The 18,336-nt window shown below is 41.7% G+C and overlaps 1 protein-coding gene and 1 pseudogene across 3 annotated transcripts in view; both read left to right on the forward strand.

The window, feature by feature from the left end:
• PHF20 (PHD finger protein 20) overlaps window positions 1–18,336 on the forward strand; it is a 134,692-nt gene that overhangs the window by 81,753 nt on the left and 34,603 nt on the right. For 2 of the 3 annotated variants that reach the window (XM_065921917.1, XM_065921919.1), the window contains one exon: window positions 3,587–3,865. The exons of the other annotated variant lie outside the window; for it this stretch is intronic. In XM_065921917.1, coding sequence (XP_065777989.1) covers window positions 3,587–3,865 — 279 coding nt within the window. The remainder of the gene's footprint in view (window positions 1–3,586; window positions 3,866–18,336) is intronic. 3 annotated transcript variants of the gene reach the window in all.
• On the forward strand, window positions 14,413–14,568 carry LOC136159555 (large ribosomal subunit protein eL39-like; annotated as a pseudogene).

Raw genomic sequence — 18,336 nt, forward strand, 5'->3', positions numbered from 1 at the left:
GCCTACTATAGCACTTAGAACAGGTATCTCTTTATTTTAGCAGACAGTTTGACCACATCCTTCTTAAAATCTATCTATGAACAAAGAGGAAATAGATGTGTGAGTGCATTGGTAATTTGCATAGATCAAGTTCAGTTGGCTTAGGTAACTCTAACCAGAGAGTGTAGATTAGTTGATGTCAGCCTGAAGGTTATTCTGAAGGCTGTCCTCAGCTCTATACTACTGGATCTTTATCAACAGCCTGGATAAAGACCTAAGAATATATAGGGTTACAGAGACAAAAGTTACAAAGTTCTTAGACTAAAATAATCAGGTGGAGTTTATTAGGGATAAACGTAACTTCCAGCATAGTTTGGTAAAACTTTTGGAGGAAATGCACTTTAATTTGTGTTTTAAAAAGACAAACCACATGAAGTTCAGGATTTTGGTGGATCAAGCTTGGTACTGTCCAGCACCTAGTATAGTGTAGTTATTAAAAAAAATTTTTTGGAGGGGGGCTGCATTAGTGAAAGTAAGATGTCCTGAAAGGTGGTGGTAATAATCCCACTGAATGACCATGCTGGGAATCTTAAGGTTGGTTTTGGACTTCACATTTCTAGTAGGATGTAGAGAAAACTGAATGCTTACCGAGTGATGTGTCTTCTAGCCAGAGCTTATGAGGGCTGGTTGAAGGAGTATTCACTCTGGTTGATAATTATAATTTGCCTCTGGCCACACTCCATAAATGACAGAAGCCTGTTTACCAGGATTATTTTCTATTTGAAATGGCCTGCTTTGCACCAAGTGTATATGTTATCTTATAGCCCTTTCTCTAACCCTTTTGAAATAGGTGGGAATCTGGGTAATTAGAAGAGTTTTAAAAAGCCATACACAGCTTATTCATGCTGCTAATAAAGGGTAGAGCTAGGATTTAAAGTTGGATGGTTTCCATTATACTGCCTTAAATCTGCAATGGCATGCAGTGAGACTGGGGGTGAAGGGAGCTTCTGCCCTTCTGCTGTGAGAGGTTAATTGCTGAAAGACTGTTCATAAGTCACATTTGTTCTTTAATCCAAAATGATACTGTATACATTAAAAAAATTATTTATGTATGTATTTGTTTACTTCTGGCTGTGCTGGGTCTTTGTGCACAGGCTTTTCTTTAGTTACGGTGCGTGGGCTTCTCTGGCTGCAGAGCCCTGGCTCTAGGGAGAGCAGGCTTCTGTAGTTGCACTTTCTGGGCTCTAGAGCACAGGCTCAGTCGTTGTGATGCATGGGCTTAGTTGCCCTGCAGCATGTGGGATCTTCCCAGACCAAGGATTGAACCTATGTCTCCTGCATTGGCAAGCAAATTCTTTACCACTGAGCCACCAGGTAAGTCCTATACTTTTTAAAAAAATTTCATTTCCATTATAGCTTATTCCAGAATATTGAGCAAAATTGTACTATATTTTCACTATTTATTGAACAGATGTTGTTTTAGAATCTTTGCATGCAGTTCATTTAATTCTTTGAAGTCAGTGAAGTAGTTACCTTTATTGCTATCTCCACTCTGCATATGAAGGTGCTAGGAGGCGGGAGGAGTAATTAGAGGAGCCAGGATTTGAACCAGGCTGCCCAACTGCGGAGCCCCCTCTTTTAACCACTGTCCTGTCTTTGCTTTATGCAAATGGCCAGTGTGTGTACACAAGGGTGCAAATGTTCTGAATAGAAAGAATGATAATTCTTCATGGAATTGATTCAAAGTTCTCATTATTGTTAACTTTTAAAAAACTTCTAAGGTGTTTGTATTTTGGCTTTTTTTCTTTTTTTTTTTGATGAATAGTTGATCACAAACAGGGCTTCAGACACAAGCCGAAGGATAGCTGAGTTTACTGTAGCTGAACTTGACTGCTGTGGGCCTCGGGTGGTAGTAGGCAGGCTTGGTGCTCTCTGACCTCCTCAGACCTTAGGTTTGTTTACACAGTGCTAAGTGGAATTTTCTGCAGTAATTTTTGAAAGATTGTTAGGTGGGAAAGGAACTATTAGGTTGGACTATTTGAAATGGCCAATGTCTCACTTTTCTTAACCTATAAAAATGGCAAATTGATATGGTTCAACTTAATAGGCCAGAGGGGAGGAGATTCCAGAGAAACTGTATTTTGTTTTAAGAGAGCATTTTAGGATATATTAGAGGTTTGAATTTTTAATTTCTTTACTGACTTTTTTTTTGTTTTTCTGGTGCAACTATGTGTAGGGAGAAGTATGTATTCTATTTCATTTCATGTTGCTTTTTCTTAACTATATCTGACTGATTTGAACCTCTTTCTTATATCTTGTCATGGATAGAAAATGAGTTAAGATATTCTGCTTTGGGGGGTGTGTGTGTGTATACATCAGATCGTCAAGCCTACCAGTTTTATAATCATACCTTCCTGCTGATTTTGAAATGTAGTGTGATTTAGATTGAGTTAAGAATTTTTTTTATTCCTTCTTATGGAATGGTACTTGAAAAGGTAATCATAATATTTACCAAAAGTTCAGCATGCTCTTTGCTTGTAATGAAAATTATATCATTCCGTTTAGAAAAAAGTTGATTCACTCAAGAAAGGTCCATACATTCAGGATATTCTTGGATGATGTAATCTGTAGAGTAGGGGTGACTTGAGTTTAAGGTGATTGCTCTCATTGGGATGAGGGTATTGTGAGGGAGTCTTCAATAAATTGAGTTTCTAATACTCACGATTTCCTTGTGACAGCATTACTTTCTATTATTGATGCATGACAGGCAACTGCCTTCTGCTTGTTTGGTTTGGGGCCTGTGTGCATGCTCAGTCATGTCTGACTCTTTGTGACCCCATGAACTGTAGCCCACCAGGCTCCTCTGTCCGTGGAATTTTCCGGGCAAGAATACTGGAGTAGGTTGCCATTTCCTACTCTGGGCATCTTCCTGACAGATCTTGCATCTCCCATGGCAGATTCTTACCACTAAAGCCACCTGGGGAGACTCTTGGTTTAGGGAGGAGGTGTCAAACTTTTTTTGTCTCTTTGAATTTGATCATTGAGTTCTCTACATGCCTTCCAGCTTCATTCAGTTGGTTGTCTTTTTTCCTTTTTTTTCTCTGAGTCCTCTTGATCAAACAGAGTGCATTGTACTGAGAGCTCAATAGCTCTATACTAAAACCTTTGTAATAGTGATTATCCTTGTGTAAGATCCTTTCAGTTTCATAAAGAGATCCTACTGGAGTATTCTCTAGTCTTGCCTACACAAACATATCTGAATGATGGAAGGTCTGAGTCTGGTCCAACCCATGAGTAACAAGTGCTGGGCTGGGTTCCTGGTTTTTTTCTTTTTTAGGATTTTCCCTTGTTCTTCTGAAACCATGAGAACTTGTGTGGCTGCTTTAAAAAAGAAAAAAAAAAGTTGATCTCTTCTTTCAAGAGATGAATCACAGTTGAGTCTTTGTTATCTACCCTGAAGTTCTATCCATTCTTTCAAACAGCAGTGGTCATCGATGTCTGCCTCTACATACGCATGCTGCTCTCTCACTCTGTTGCCATGTGTTGTGTTGATGCATGTATTGTAATAGCTCCAATAAGCATGAGGGATCTTTTTTTTTTTTTCCAGTAACAAATACTTTTAAGAGAACAAATGATTTTGTGACATCTAAAGCACCAGCCAGCGACCTAAATCACAAGTTTAGGTGTACGGTTGTGGATTGTTTAAAAATTTTCCGCAAAGCCAAACTGTTGCATTATCACATGAAGTATTTCCACGGAATAGAAAAGTCGCCAGAGCCAGAGGAGAACCCAGGAAAGAGGCACGTCCAGACCAGGGGCTCTTCAGCTTCAGACAAAGCCAGCCAGGAGAGCCTGACCAGGAAGCGGGTCTCAGCCAGTTCCCCAAGTAAGCATTTTGGTTCTGCAATGTATCTGTATCATGAAGGGCTAACCCAAAAAGCGGGTGTTAGGTTGGTCTGGTCCAGTCGAATCCCCCCAAATTGAAAATGACAAGTTTTCAGGAATTGCATCATGGAATTGTAGCCCTTCTGGAAGAAACAGAAATATCTGATTCTTATTCTTACCTCTACCTCTTGCTGCTTGAGTTGCCTTGAGAAAGTCACTTAGCCTTTGAAGGTATGGAGTGGGGACCGTCAAGGAAGGGGAGCTCCATTAGCAGCCAGCAGGGGAACTAGTACTGAGAATAGCATGGGTGCAGTCATCCCCGCTCCCTGCTGCCCCAACCTGTGCTCCATCCCTGCTAACAGAACAAAAGAATGAAAGAACTAAGAGGTGATGTGTGATTCTCCTGTGGGGTCCAATTTCATAATAATTGCATCTGGAGATGTTTTCTAACAAGTGTTTATTTTGCACAGAAGCAGCAATGATGGTAGTAAGGGTTACCATAAAAACTCATGTACATTTCTTGTTTGTTACAAGAGAAACTTTTTGGAGATTTCTTCTGAAAGTTAACAGAAATTGAAAAATTACATGTTTCTTGGGGATTGCAGAATAATTAATGAGTTTCCAGTAAATTCTACAAGCGTCCCAGATTCAGTTTTCCTAAAATTGTGACATCATCATATGTTTTTTGGTTTGAAGCCTTTCCTTTAAAATACATAGGTGTTGGGTGGTTTATAGAACTTCTGACATATCTGACATTGTTCCTAAGGAAGTATGGAGTTAGATTTCAGGACAGTGGGGCAGGGCCGTGCAAACTCAGGTGATCTCTGACCTGTGAGAGGTCATTTCTTAGTCAGGCTGTGAAGCATGATGGGTCAGGTGGCTGTTTCTTGGTCATATGTACTGCGTTATCCATTAGAAATATAATGTGAGTTAGCATATAATTTTTTCTAGTGGCCATATTTTAAGACATAGAAGGAAACAGATGAAATCTCTTTTAATAAATTTTGTTAACTCAGAATATCCAAAATACTATCATTTCGGCATATAATCAGTATAAACATTACTATTTAATAAGCCATTATATTTTCTTTTTCTTATATTCAGCCTTTAAAATCTAGTATGTGTTTTACCCTTCCTGAACATTTCAATTGAGACTAACCATATTTTAGGAGCTAGTAGCTGCATATGGCTGGTGGCCACAGAATTGGTCCTTGCAGCTCAGTCACCCTTAGCTGTAGGCCGTCTAGCTGTGCACTTGGCCAGCCCAAGTATTGGGAGCTACGTGAAGGTCAGCTGACCAGTAGTCACCAGGGAGGGCACTCCGCGTGTGGGCTATAGGATACTCCAACACTTACCACCTTAGTGACTTCACCAGAGTCCTGCTCAGGTACCCACCAGTGAATGGGTATCTCTCAGAAGTAGGCTGGTATGAATCAGATAGCAGTAGCGTGCATGCATGTGTGTGTCCGACTCTTTGTGATACCATGCACTGTAGTCTACCAGGCTCCTTCTGTCTATGGAATTTCCCAGATAAGAATACTGGAGTGGGTTACCATTTCCTACGCCAGGCAATCTTCCTGACCCACAGATCGAACTCAAGTATCCTGCATTAGCAGGTGAATTTTTTACCACTGTGCAACCGGGGAAACCAGATAGCAGTAGACTGAAGCTCAATGCCAGGTACCAGTTATTTATTTAAAACGAAGCCAACAGCTATCAAAATCCCTTTCCTCTGTCTAGACCTGTATAGGAAGAGAAAGTTGTTTATTGAGTATTGGATCACAGCATTGGAGTTAGAAGTCCTCAGGCTAAGATAGGTTGACTTGTTCATTCAACAACTATTTATCAAATACCTGTTCTGGGAGTAAAATGAAACCTAAGTTCTATTCTGCCTGATGGTGTTGGTTGTGGGTATTCCTGGCATGAAGAAGAAAGGACTGGCTCAGTTGTCAGATGGGTGCATCATCTTGCCTGGGCAATGCTTGTTTTATTAGGGTTAAACCCTGTTTCCTTAGGGATGTCAATGATGTCTTACTGGCCAGTCCGACTGGCTTTGGTGTCCATTCTGTGTCTTTTAGGTAAGTTTATCTTTCTCTGCCGTTGAATACATGGTTACTTCTGGGGACAAGCTTATTTCTGAGAACTTGAGAGACCTGTCACTGAGAACCTTTTCTTCCCTCCACATGTCATCTGACCCAGGTATCACCTGGAGCAGTGGCCAGCTTAGCTGCCTGGGAGTCATTGGGTGTCATGTTAAAAATACAGATTTATTGGACCCTGCTTTACTGACATTCCAGTTCAGTGGCTTTAAACCTCTTAGAATGTGCAGTTTTTGTGTACACACCCCCAAGTATAAAAGTGACATTTGATTGCTGTAAAATCAATATAAACAAATACTAAGGGAAACGGGTCTCCCTCCCTGGCAGCCCCACCTCCCTTGCAGATGTGACTATTTTTAACAAACTCTTTTATAACTTTTCAGATATTTTCTGTGCATATCCAAACTGTACATATCTATTATGTCTAAATAGAAAATATCTAAATGGAAAGTTTTATACAGTTGATATTATATGCAGCTTGCCTTTTTCATTTAAGATGTCTTGGCTCTCATTTCATGTCAGTATAAATATGTGGTTCTACCTGATTTTGAAAGTGGCTGTTATATAATTGTACGGGTGTACTGGACTTTAAATATCATTTTCCTACAAAAAAGTCATGGTTCACTGATTTTTTTCACTCTTATCAAGTGGTAAAGCTGCTCTTGTATACACATTCATGTGATGAATTCCTAGAGGTGGGATTTGCTTGGGCAAAGGGTATGCATATTTAAATTTCTGATGGATGTTGCCAAATTACCCTTCAAAAAGCTTGTCTTAGTTTGTAATCTTCCACCAACTGGTTATGCACATTAGTTTCTTTACAATCTTAGCAGTATTATCAAGTTTTAAATTATTGCTAATCTGATACTGGTAAAAATATTTCAGTGATTTTAATCTTTTATTTTAAAAATTGTGGAATATTTTAAATATATAGAAAAGTACATGGGATTATACAGCAAGCATGCAGGTATCCATTCCCCACCCAGACTTAAAAAAATATGAACATTTTGCCATATTTCCTTTAGGTTATTTTTTAAGGGAAACAGAACGCTAGGATGAGGTATGAACCCCCTAGTTGCTTTTCCTTTCTTTCCCTTTGTGCCTTCCCAAATATGTACATATATGTTGAGAAATAATGTATAGTCTTTTTGAGTGTTATTAAAAACATTTATATTGGTAAATGATAGGTTATTTTGTGTGTTTTAAAAACATGTATAAAAAAAAAACATGTATAAATAGTATCATATCATACTTGTACTCTTTTGGAACTTCCTGCTTTTGTTCACCATCATGTTCAGTTTCATCCAAGTTGTAACCTGTAGGTGGATCTGTCTCATTGATTCTTCAGCTTGTCTACCTATCCCCCAGTTTCAGGTATAAGTTTTTTCTTTTTTTCTTTTGGCTGTGCTGGGTCTTCCTTGCAGCACTCGGGCAATGGGCTCCTCATTGTTGCCTTGTGGCATGTGGGATCTTTAGTTCTCCTGACCAGGGATTGGACCCGCACCCCCTGTATTGAAAGGTGGATTCTTAACCACTGGACGTCCAGAGAAGTCCTTTAAAAAGAAAAAAAAGTAAGCCATAGTTTCTTTAGCCCCGTCCTACTCAGGGTCATTAGGTTTCTAGTTTTTTGCTTTTACAGGTGATGCTTCAGGGACGGCTTGTGGACATCCCCTGGGCACAAGCTTTTCTTTTGAAGTGGTTATGTCCTTGTTTTTCTCATTGAGAAAAGCATTTGTACTTTTTAGATTAGAGTTGGAATTGTTACAAGTCTCCCCTGTTTCTGCTGGGCTCCCCCCAACCCCGTTCTGAGACACAACCTGAAAGAGGAAGCCGTGGCTTGAGGGATTTGGTCTGCTCTGAGGGCCCTTCTGTCTGAGCCCCTCTCTGTGGATTGGTCTGGCCTGTTGGTTTGCTCTGGTCAGCTGACCTCTGACTCCTGTCAGCACCCTCCTCTTTCCCTTTCAGTGCTGTGGTGGAAGAAAGGAAGGGACAGTAGCAGGGGAGCCCGAAGGCCTGAGTTCGAGACTAAGCCCTGCCACTCTGATTTTTCTGGTGTTGATTAAACACCTCAGCTTCTGATATGTGACATGGAGGGTAGACTTCTGGCTCCTGCAAAAATGCTGGGAAGGTCTTTATGTTAAGCATTTAAAATCATTTTGAAATGTTGCACACACATTAAAAGCTGCACTGTTTATAAGAGCCCTAGATTAGAAACAGCTCAAATGTTTATTCATAATAGAGTAAATAAATGTGTAAAGAGTAAATCAAGGAAATGAATTGTGGTGTCTTGATACAATGGTGTACAGCAGTGAGTGAATGAACTAGTACAGCTACACCTGCCAACATGGGGACATCTCATAAGTATAATGTTGAACCAGAGAAGCGAACATAAACTCATACATATGATATGATAGATATGTATATAAAGTTTAAAAATTGATTGAAATGAATCTGTTATGCTTGAGGGCTGTACAGTGGTTATCCTTGGGGGTAGGTGGATGAATGACTGAAAGCGGGGCAGGAGGGAGACTCCTGAAGGTGCTCGAGTTTTGTATCCACAGAACTGTAACCACCATGTGATCTGCATGGTGGTTGTAACTGATGATCATGGTGATTGTTTGAGGAGGGACCTCTCCCAGTGTAGTGCACCTGAGTACAGGGTGGATGTTTGCCGCCCAAGAGGGTGTGCAGATCTCTTGTTTGGCTTTGGAATTCCTGATTAACTGTGTTTGAGTGTCTTGATTTGTGTGGATTGAATATGTGCAGGCTTGAAGTCAGCACACCTGAATTTGAACCTGGCTTTCTCTGTGACCTTGGGCAAATAACCGTGAGCTTCAATTTCTCCATCTGTGAGATGGCGATAACTACTTGCCTCAGAACTTTATTATATTAAATGACCTAATGTGAAATGCTTAGCACAATGTCTGGCCTACAGTAAACTCTTTTGTTGTTGTTTTTGTTGTTTCCATTTATTTTTTTTAGTTGGAGGCTAATTACTTTACAGTATTGTAGTGGTTTTTGCCATACATTGACATGAATCAACCATGGATTTACATGTATTCCCCCTATAGTAAACTCTTAATAAATACTAGGTCTTTATCTTAGAGATATGAACCCAGGCAGTCAAAGAGCTTAGTTCTAAACTCAGCTGACCTCTGATGAAATGCAAAACCAATATCCAAGGTATTGTCATTTTGATAAAATTAAGAAACCTGAGTGAGTGACTTTTCTACTCTTATGTACTGCATTTGGGTCTCATACCAACGTACTGACCTGCGGTTTTTAAATTCTCTCTCTTAATACAGAAGAATCCCTTTCACTGGGGTTTGGAAGTCTGTTGGTGAATTGGAGATTTTTGCCTGCCAGGTTTTTGAAATAACAAGATCTGCTATGGTTATGCTTGCCAGACTGGCAGGGATGGACAATTACAAAATGCTTTAGGGGGAACGAAAGGGTCTTTTAAATCCGTATATTTTAACTTCTGACCCCCTCTGCTGGTCCTTTGAAAATTGGTCTCTTTGGTGGCAGAGTGTGCCACTGTTAGGGTCTAGGCTGGGCATTCCTGTACCCTGTCAGATGGGGATTAGGTTTGTGCGGCCAGGAATGGCCTTGCCCCCTGGTGCCCCCATCCCCATCATGTGCAGGCGGGTCACATAGATGATTTCACAGCTCTGCCAGCCCTCACTGCTAAGATTGCCAGCAGTTCCCAGGCAGGAGGGAGCTAGACTGTTCATCTTGCTGTGCTTTAGCTGGTACATTAAAACCCTGGGCACTTGTCCTGCCTCTGCCACTAACCAGCAGGAGTCTCAGTTGTCACCATCTCTGAACTGGGGTTACTAGACATGTTGAGCCTTCATCAGACCCCCGGATATCCTTGAGAGCCAACACAGAGTCATGTTCAGGGTATGTCATAGGCCCCAGCCTTTCAGAAGGCACCCGCTGTTCCGCACATCGCCGCTCACCTTTCTCACATCAGAGCCTCCTTCCGTTTCCTCATGGTTTTGCTGGATACTAATCTGATAACTAAATTTCTTATGATTTGAAAGAATAAAACCGGTTCAGTAGATCCCCTGTTCTCTTAGAACATCTAGGTTTCACCTCCACTTCTAAGAAAGCTCTTATCTATAGCTGTGGAATTTCAGAAACTGGGGGAGTTTGAGTGGGGAGATGTTTCAAGGTGAGATTTGAACACCAGGCTGCTTGTGTCCTCGATCACAAGCAGTGTGAACTCGACATAATGCTTAAGTGAAAAGCAGAATGTTACACAGCATGTGCTGCTTGGGGACAGTTACTGTGAAAGAGTGCCCCCTTTTATGCTGAGTACTTTGATTGTGGCTGTTGAGAACTTGGATTCTAATAGATTTCTCATGTGGAGATGCCTGGAGCTTCTGGTCCAGGAGCATCAAAAACTGTTCTGCAGAGACCTTTTTGGGTCCTCCGGTCCCCCCAGTCCCCATTTCCTCCTTGGGACCACTAGGGAGAAGCTGTTCTGGCCTGAAGCCCACACACTCAGTCTTAGTAACAGTCCTGTTTCTGTTCATATGTGATCTGAGCTCTTCACAGATCTAATCTCCTTTCCAAAATGATGATGTAGAACTAGGTATGCATAAGACAGGGCTCCTTCCTGTGGGGAGAAAAGCACAGAAACAGATCCAGTGAGAACTTCTCAGCTCTATGTAAAGAATGTATGAAGTGCCATGGAAACACAGATTGAGGTATTTGCCTGGAGAGCAGGCGCTGAAAGTTCCAGAGGAGGAGGTGACATTTGAGTTAGGCCTGAAAGGGTGAGGGTAGGTCGAGGGTGGACCAGGAGGCTGGGGACTAGGAAAGGAATCCCTATGCCAGGAACAAGTAGATCAGAGTTCAGAGTTGTTGAGAGGAACAAACTGTCCCTCAGGTACCCTTCTGATTCTGACCCTCGTGTGTTTCCTCTTCCCTCAGCCAGGCCTTTAGTCAGATACATTAATTTGGAAGGTCAGTTTAAATTTGCTTTTCCGAATGAGGCTTCTTAGAATACCAGAATCCATTTAGTAACTTCTCTTCCAGGGGTGAATTCAGGCTTCCTTGGTGTTGGCTTTTAATTCTGCATAGGTGAGTTGAGTCCTGAGTAGAGATGTGGCCCAGAAAGACTGTTTGAAGATCAAAGGGAACCTCACCTGTGCTTATTACCTATTGTTATGTCCATTTCGTTCATATTCTCACTGTGGGTAAACTTTGGCTTAGGCTGAAAGGTGCCTTGGAGCACCAGAGTGGGCACTTCTTTGTCTGTACCTTTTCTTGTGGTGCTAGACTGACCTCTTAGAACCGTTCCCTCTCCCCTTAGAGAGAAGGGAGCAATAGGAACTTAATTGAGATGTAGATTATGGTGCCTTAAAGAGACAACCAAAGAGGCTGGCTTAAGATGGAGGTTAATTTATGTCTCTGGCCAAACTGTAGGCTTCCTATGGTGACTCTGCTGTGGTCTGAGCAGTTGTCCAGGGCCAGCTTCCTCCTCAGCATCCCACCAGCCCACAGTGTTGCTCTCTCTGCGTGGACCAGCATCGCTCACTACCTTGTCTGTCTTTCAGCTGCTGGTAAGGGAAGGGAGAGGCATGCCTTCTTCTTTTAAGGGCACATCTCAGAAGTGCCACACATCACCTCTGTTCATATCCCATAAGCCAGGACATCTGGATATCCACACCTTGCTAAGGGGAAGCTGGCAAGTATACTCTTTTCCTGTGGGAGAGGTGGAGAAGTGGGTATTGGGGAATGCATAGTAGTCTCTGCCGTATGAGGTAAGGTAGAAAAAGGTAGGACTTGAGGGAGGGGTTTAGTGGAGGGCTCCTTTGGGCCAGAATCTGGGTGGGATCCATGGTGGGGGACTGATGGGAGATGAGGCTGGAAAAATAGACAAGATGAAGTGGCGGTCTTAGGAAGCCATGAGACGGCTTCCTCTGATGGGTGGTGAGGATCCTTCCAAGGGCGTACACACTCCTGCTCTGCCCTCAGGATGCCGTACCCTCATGCAGGTGACAGCAGGCTCTGGTCACTGCTTGTGCCCAGTGGGTGGCGGTGCTCCGTGATGTAAGGCAGTTCTGTCATTTTCTCCCGCCTCCCTCCTGGAAGCAGCAGTCTGGTGTCCTTTTGCTCTCACAGCACAGTGAGGGTCTGAGGGAGAAGTAGGAAGCAGGCTGTACAGAGGGAGTGAGAAAGGCTCTGGTATTTCTCCTGATGGCCACCTGCAGCCTGCGGGGAGGACAAGTGGCCCCATCCCGGAAAAGCCTGGCCCTCCTCAGGAGACAGGCTGCTGCCTGTTCCAGGGCTCTGGCAGGAAGTCACTCTTTGTCCAAGTCTGAGCTTTCGGGAAGAAGCCCTGCCGCCAAGCGTCTGTTCTGTGGGTCGTGGAGCAATTGGTCAAGCTGTTCAGAGAGAGACCTGACCACAGACCAGCCCCACTTTCCAGGGAGAGAGTATCACAAGCGAGGTAACAACAGCATCTGTTTGAGTTCTTGTCATGTGCTGGCCACTGTTCTGAGTTCTTTACTTGTATTGTCTTACTTAATTCTCAAAGCAAACCCTATGAGACAGGTACTGTTGTGCCCACTTGATGGGTTAGAAACTGGTGCTGATGAAATGGATTAACTTAAACAGCATCAACACCTCTAGCACTTGGCATAGCTAGAATTTGAACTTAGTTGCAGCGCACATACTCTCCCCTCTAGGCCGTACACCAGGGAAGGGTGCCCTGCCACTGGGCCTTACAGTGGGGAACAGAAGTGCCTCCTTGCAGGAGGCTAGAAATTGAAAACACATGTGTGCATGGCTAGACTGAACCAGTGAGTTCTTCTTGTTGTCACCTTGTCTGTCCCTGTTCCTCAGGGACTCACCTGAGTTAGCTTAGTCCCTGCTGGACAGTTCTCCCTATGGGTTCTGCCACCTCAGGCCACGTGTGACTTGAGTCTTCAACCAGAAGCTAGGGTGAGCCTATGAAGGCTTTCTGTCTTCCTTCTGTGTTCAAGAAACACTGATTCCTATAGAACAACTTTGTAAAATATCTCTTCTTTTTATCCTCATTGCTTACTTCTCTAATTGAAGCCTCAGGAGGGGACTCTTTAAGGCTTAATATGACCATATTTCTGAACAGCTGCAACACTTAGGATGCTTTTAGTTACAAATAACAGGAAACCCAATTCAAATTGATTCTGCAATAAAGGGGATGTGTGAGTCCACGTTAATAGGGAAGTCCGGGGAAGGCGTACTGTTCCAGGACTGTTGATTGGCTTACCATGTCACCTCTCACTGCTGCTTTTACATTAAACCCTTGTGGTCAGAGGATGGAAGCCAGTAGCATTTAAGGCTTCATGCTGTTTCATTCAAATCTAACAGTAAAGTAAGAACATACCCTTTTTATAAACTTTGAACCAGAGTCCCAAGTTTGAGTTGGATTAATTTATTTCTGTACCTGCCTTATGAACCAGTTGGCTGAAGCTCAGATTTTCTAAGCCTATCACTGTGCCAAGAGGCATGGAATTACTCTTATGTATTTAAGTGCGTGTGAGGTTAATCCTGTCCAGACCGTTAAATGCTGCACAGTGAAGGAAGGGTAGAAGAGATTCTGGGCTATACCTACAATGTCTGTCGCACCCAGCAAGTCCACCCAGCAGACCCCGCACAACCAAGGAAAGGGTGGTGGTGGCGTTGAATTGTAGAGCAGTTGGTGTGCTCTGTGTTCATTTCCTATTTCAGGGACAGTGCACAGGGCTCACACATGGCCCAAGTACTCAGACCCATGTATCTGAGGTCATCTTTTCTATATACTAGTCTGTATGATCTTGCATCTTCCCTGAATTTCACTTTCTCCTCTGTAGAGTGGTAATCATGTTAAGATATAGATGTATTTTGTTCAAAATTGATCAGTTTGAAGTTGTGCAATATAAAAAGCCTTATGTATAAAATTTGAATTAAAGCAAATCCTACCAAATTGAGAAAATTCATCAACCCCATGATTTCAAAAGCTAGTAGGCCAATGAAAGTGTGTTCATTATGCCTTTATTTTCTGGGGCTATGAGTCATGAATTATGTAAATTTGAATAATGTGAGGTCTTCAGGAATCTCTTGTATGGAATGAACTTCCCCATCTTTTTTCTTACAGCCTGTGGGTTCCCTATAGGATGCAGTGCTGTTTTATAAAATGTGAAATGCAAAGAATGTTGTTGCTAGAGAAACCCAAAGGAACTCCCATAAATGGGCATGTCCTGGATTTGGCAGTTTATACCCTACACTTGCACATTTCCTTCTCAAGGATTCAGAACCTAGGTTGTATCTCTTCACCCAGATCTGCTAGTGTTTGGGTTAATGCTGTTATCATTACGTTAAGCTAATGAATACAACTACTTTAGTTTGAAGGTCATTAAAACCTGAGTTTAGCTCTTTTCTCTTCTCCTATGTGCGATTGAGTTCTGTCCTCACCATGTCTTCTCACAAGACTTTCAGGATCAAGTGATTCCTGGCCAACAAGCAAAAGCAGAATCGTCCCATTCCTCAAAGGATTTGAATGAAAACTGGCAATAAAATTAGGTACAACTCCAAGAGAAGACATTGGAGAAGAACCAAGCTGGGTCTATAAGAAGCCTCACATAAAAAGTGACACATGTTAAGACCACTTATTTAAGCAGCCATATCACAGTGAGAACATCACTACTGTAATGCTTGGCTCCTGATGTTTCTTATTTCCTCACTATCAGTCTGAGACAGTAATAAATATGCTATGTTAAAAAAAAAAAAACAAAAAAACCTGAGTTTACAAATCAAGAACTGGATTGAGAGTAGTTTTTATATGTGTGTGGGTGGAGGTACATCAAATCGCATCAATCATTTGCTCAAATTCATAGTAAAGACCAATTTCCTGGTGAAGCATAAACTGTTTTATTTCTCCTGTTTCAGTGATATATCTTATTTTGTTTTCTTGTCTTATCGTGCTAGCTAGGATGTCTAGTACAATGGTGAAGGAGTGTTGAGATGGTACATCCTTGCCTTGTTCCTGATCTTAAGAGAAAACATCCAGTTCTCAACATAAATATGAAGTTAGCTGTATGTTTTTTGTATCAGTAGATGAGAATTTTTATCATGAATGAGTGCTGGATTTTGTCAAATGCTTTTTCTGCATCGATTGATATATTATTTTTCTTTTTTAGTCTGTTGATATGGTGGTTGTTTAGTTGTTGGGTCATGTCCAACTCTTTGGGACCCATGGACTGCAGCATGCTAGATTCTTCTGTCCTCCACTATCTCCTGGAGTTTACTCAAATTCATGTCCTTTGAGTCGTTGATGCTATCTAACCATCTCATCCTCTGTTGGCTCCTCCTTCTCTTGCCTTCAATCTTCCCCAGCATCAGGGTCTTTTTCACTGAGCTGGCTCTTCCCATAATGTGGCCAGAATGTTGGAGATTCAGCTTCAGCATCAATCCTTCCAATGAATATTCAGGGTTAATTTCCTTTAGGATTGACTGGTTTGATATCTTTGCTGCAAGGGACTCTCAACAGTCTTCTCCAGCACCACAGTTCGAAAGCATCAGTTCTTTGGTACTAAGCCTTATGGTCTAACTCTCACATCCATACATGACTACTGGAAAAACCATAGCTTTGATTATGTGTACCTTTGTTGGCAAAGTGATATCTCTGCTTTTAACACACTGTCTAGGTTTGTCATAGCTTTCCTTCCAAGGAGCAGGTGTCTTTTAATTTCATGGCTGCAGTCATTGTCCACAGTGATTTTGGAGCCCAGGGAAAGAAAATCTGCCACTGTTTCCATTATTTCCCCATCTATTTGCCATAAAGTGATGGGACCAGATGCCGTGGTCTTCGTTTTCTGAATGTTGAGTTTCAACCCAGCCTTTTCACTTTCCTCTTTCCCCTGCATCAAGAGGCTCTTTAGTTCCTCTTTACTTTCTGCTGTTAGAGTGATATCATCTGCATATCTGAGGTTGTTGATATTTCTCCCAGCAATCTTGATTCCAGTTTGTGATTCATCTAGTCTGGCATTTTGAATAATGTACTCTGCACAAAAGTTAAATAAGCAGGGTGACAGTATACAGCTTGACACAATCCTTTTTCAGTTTTGAAACCAGTCCATCGTCCACTTCCAATTCCAACAGTTGCTTCCTGACCCTTAAACAGGTTTCTCAGAAGACATGTATGGTGGTCTTATATGCCCATCTCTTTAAGAATTTTCCAGTTTGTTATGATCCACACACTCAGAGGCTTTAGCAGAAGTAGATATTTTTCTAGAATTCCCTTGCTTTCTCCATTATCCAATGAATGTTGGCAATTTGATCTCTGGTTCCTCTGCTTCTTTGAAACCCACCTTGTACATCTGGAAGTTCTTGATTTACATTCTGGTCAAGTTTAGCTTGGAGGATTTTGAGCATAAACTTGATAGCATGTGGAAAAAGTGCAGTTGTACAGTAGTGCAAACTTTCTTTGGCATTGCCCTTCTTTGGGATTGGAATGAAAACTGATTCCCTTCATGGGTCACAGCTTTCTTGTGGCAAAGGAGCTTGTGTAATTCAATGAAGCTATGAGCCATGCCATGCAGGGTCACATAAGACAGATGGGTAATGGTGAAGAGTTCTGACAAAACATGGTCCACTGTAGGAGGAAATGGTTAACCACTCCAACATTGTTGCCTCAAGAAGCCCAGAGACAGTATGAAAAGGCAAAAAGATATGACACTGGAAGATGAGCCCCCCAGGTTGGAAGGTGTCCATTATGCTACTGGAGAAGAGTAGAGGGGAGTTACTAATAGCTGCAGAAAGAATGAGGTTGCTGGGCCAAAGTGGAAATGACACTCAATTGTGGATGTATCTGGTGGTGAAAGTAAAGTCCAGTGCTGTAAAGAACAGTATTGCATAGGAACCTGGAATGTTAGCTCCATGAATCAGGGTAAATTGGACATGGTCAAGCAGAAGATGACCAGAGTGAACATTGGCATCTTAGTAATCAGTGAACTAAAATGGACAGGAATGGGCAAATTTAAATCAGATAACCTTTATATCTACTACTGTGGACAAGAATCCCTTAGAAGAAATGGAGTAGCCATCATAGTCAACAGAAGAGTCCAAAATGCAGTACTTGGGTGCAATCTCAAAAACAACAGAATGAACTATGTTCATTTCCAAGACAAACCATTCAGCATCACAGTAATCCAAGTCTGTGCCCCAACTACAGATGCTGAAGAAGCTGAAGTTGACTGGTTCTGTGAAAATGTACAAGACCTTCTAGACTAAAACTAACCTTAAAAAAAAAAAAAAAGATGTTCTTTCCATCCTAGGGGATTGGAATACAAAAGTAGGAAGTCAAGAGATGCCTGAAGTAACACGCAAGTTTGGCTTCGAAGTACAAAGTGAAGCAGGGCAAAGGCTAACAGTCTTGTCAGGAGAACACAGTGGTCATAGCAAATACCCTCTTTCAGCAACACAGGAGACAATTCTACACATGGACATCACCAAATGGTCAATATTGAAATCACACTGATTATATTGTTTGTAGCTGGAGATAAAAAAGCTCGATACAGTTAGCAAAAACAAGACCTGGAACTGACTGTGGTTCAGATCACCAGCTCCTTATTGCATAATTCAGGCTTATGTTTAAAAAAGTAGGGATAATATATGCCCAACTGAATGCAGAGTTCCAGAGAATAGCAGAGAGAAATTAACAAGGCCTTCTTAAATGAACAATGCAAAGAAATAGAGGAAAACAATAGACTACATTAATTGTTGAGCTGGCCTTCCTTTATACTTGGATTAAATCCCAGTTGGTCGTGGTATATAATTCTTTTTATACATTGTTGGATTCAATTTGCTATTATTTTTGCATTTGTGTTCATGAGAGAAAATGGTCTGTAGATTTTCTTTCTTGTAATGTCTTTATCTGGTTTTAGTATTAAAGTAATGCTGGCTGCATAGAATGAGTTCTAGTGGGCATTGCAGAAATGAGTTGTTTTGTTTCTATTCCTGAAGAAGACTGTTCCCAGGATTAGAGGAAAAGTAAATATTTTTGGTAGCTTTTATGACATTTAGAAGACTTTTAACCATATTTTGCTAATTAACTACATGATTTTGACTAAGTCAAATTGTTTCTTTGGGCCCTGATTTTTTTTGTTTTTGGCCACACCACAAGGCGTGTGGGATCTAGTTCCCAGACCAGGGATTGAACTCATGCCCCTGCAATGGAAGTGCAGAGTCTTAACCACTGGACCATCAGGGAAGTCCCTGGGCCCTATTTTCTTAATCTTAGAAAGAGTATTTTTGTAAATTAGACTAAGGTCTTTCCTAGAGTTCTTGTTTTTGAGCTTTGTTCCCCAGTTGCAGAGTATTTTAACAGGAAGGGAGCTTA

Source organism: Muntiacus reevesi, chromosome 2 (genome assembly GCF_963930625.1).
Source record: "Muntiacus reevesi chromosome 2, mMunRee1.1, whole genome shotgun sequence".
Lineage (NCBI taxonomy): Eukaryota > Metazoa > Chordata > Mammalia > Artiodactyla > Cervidae > Muntiacus > Muntiacus reevesi.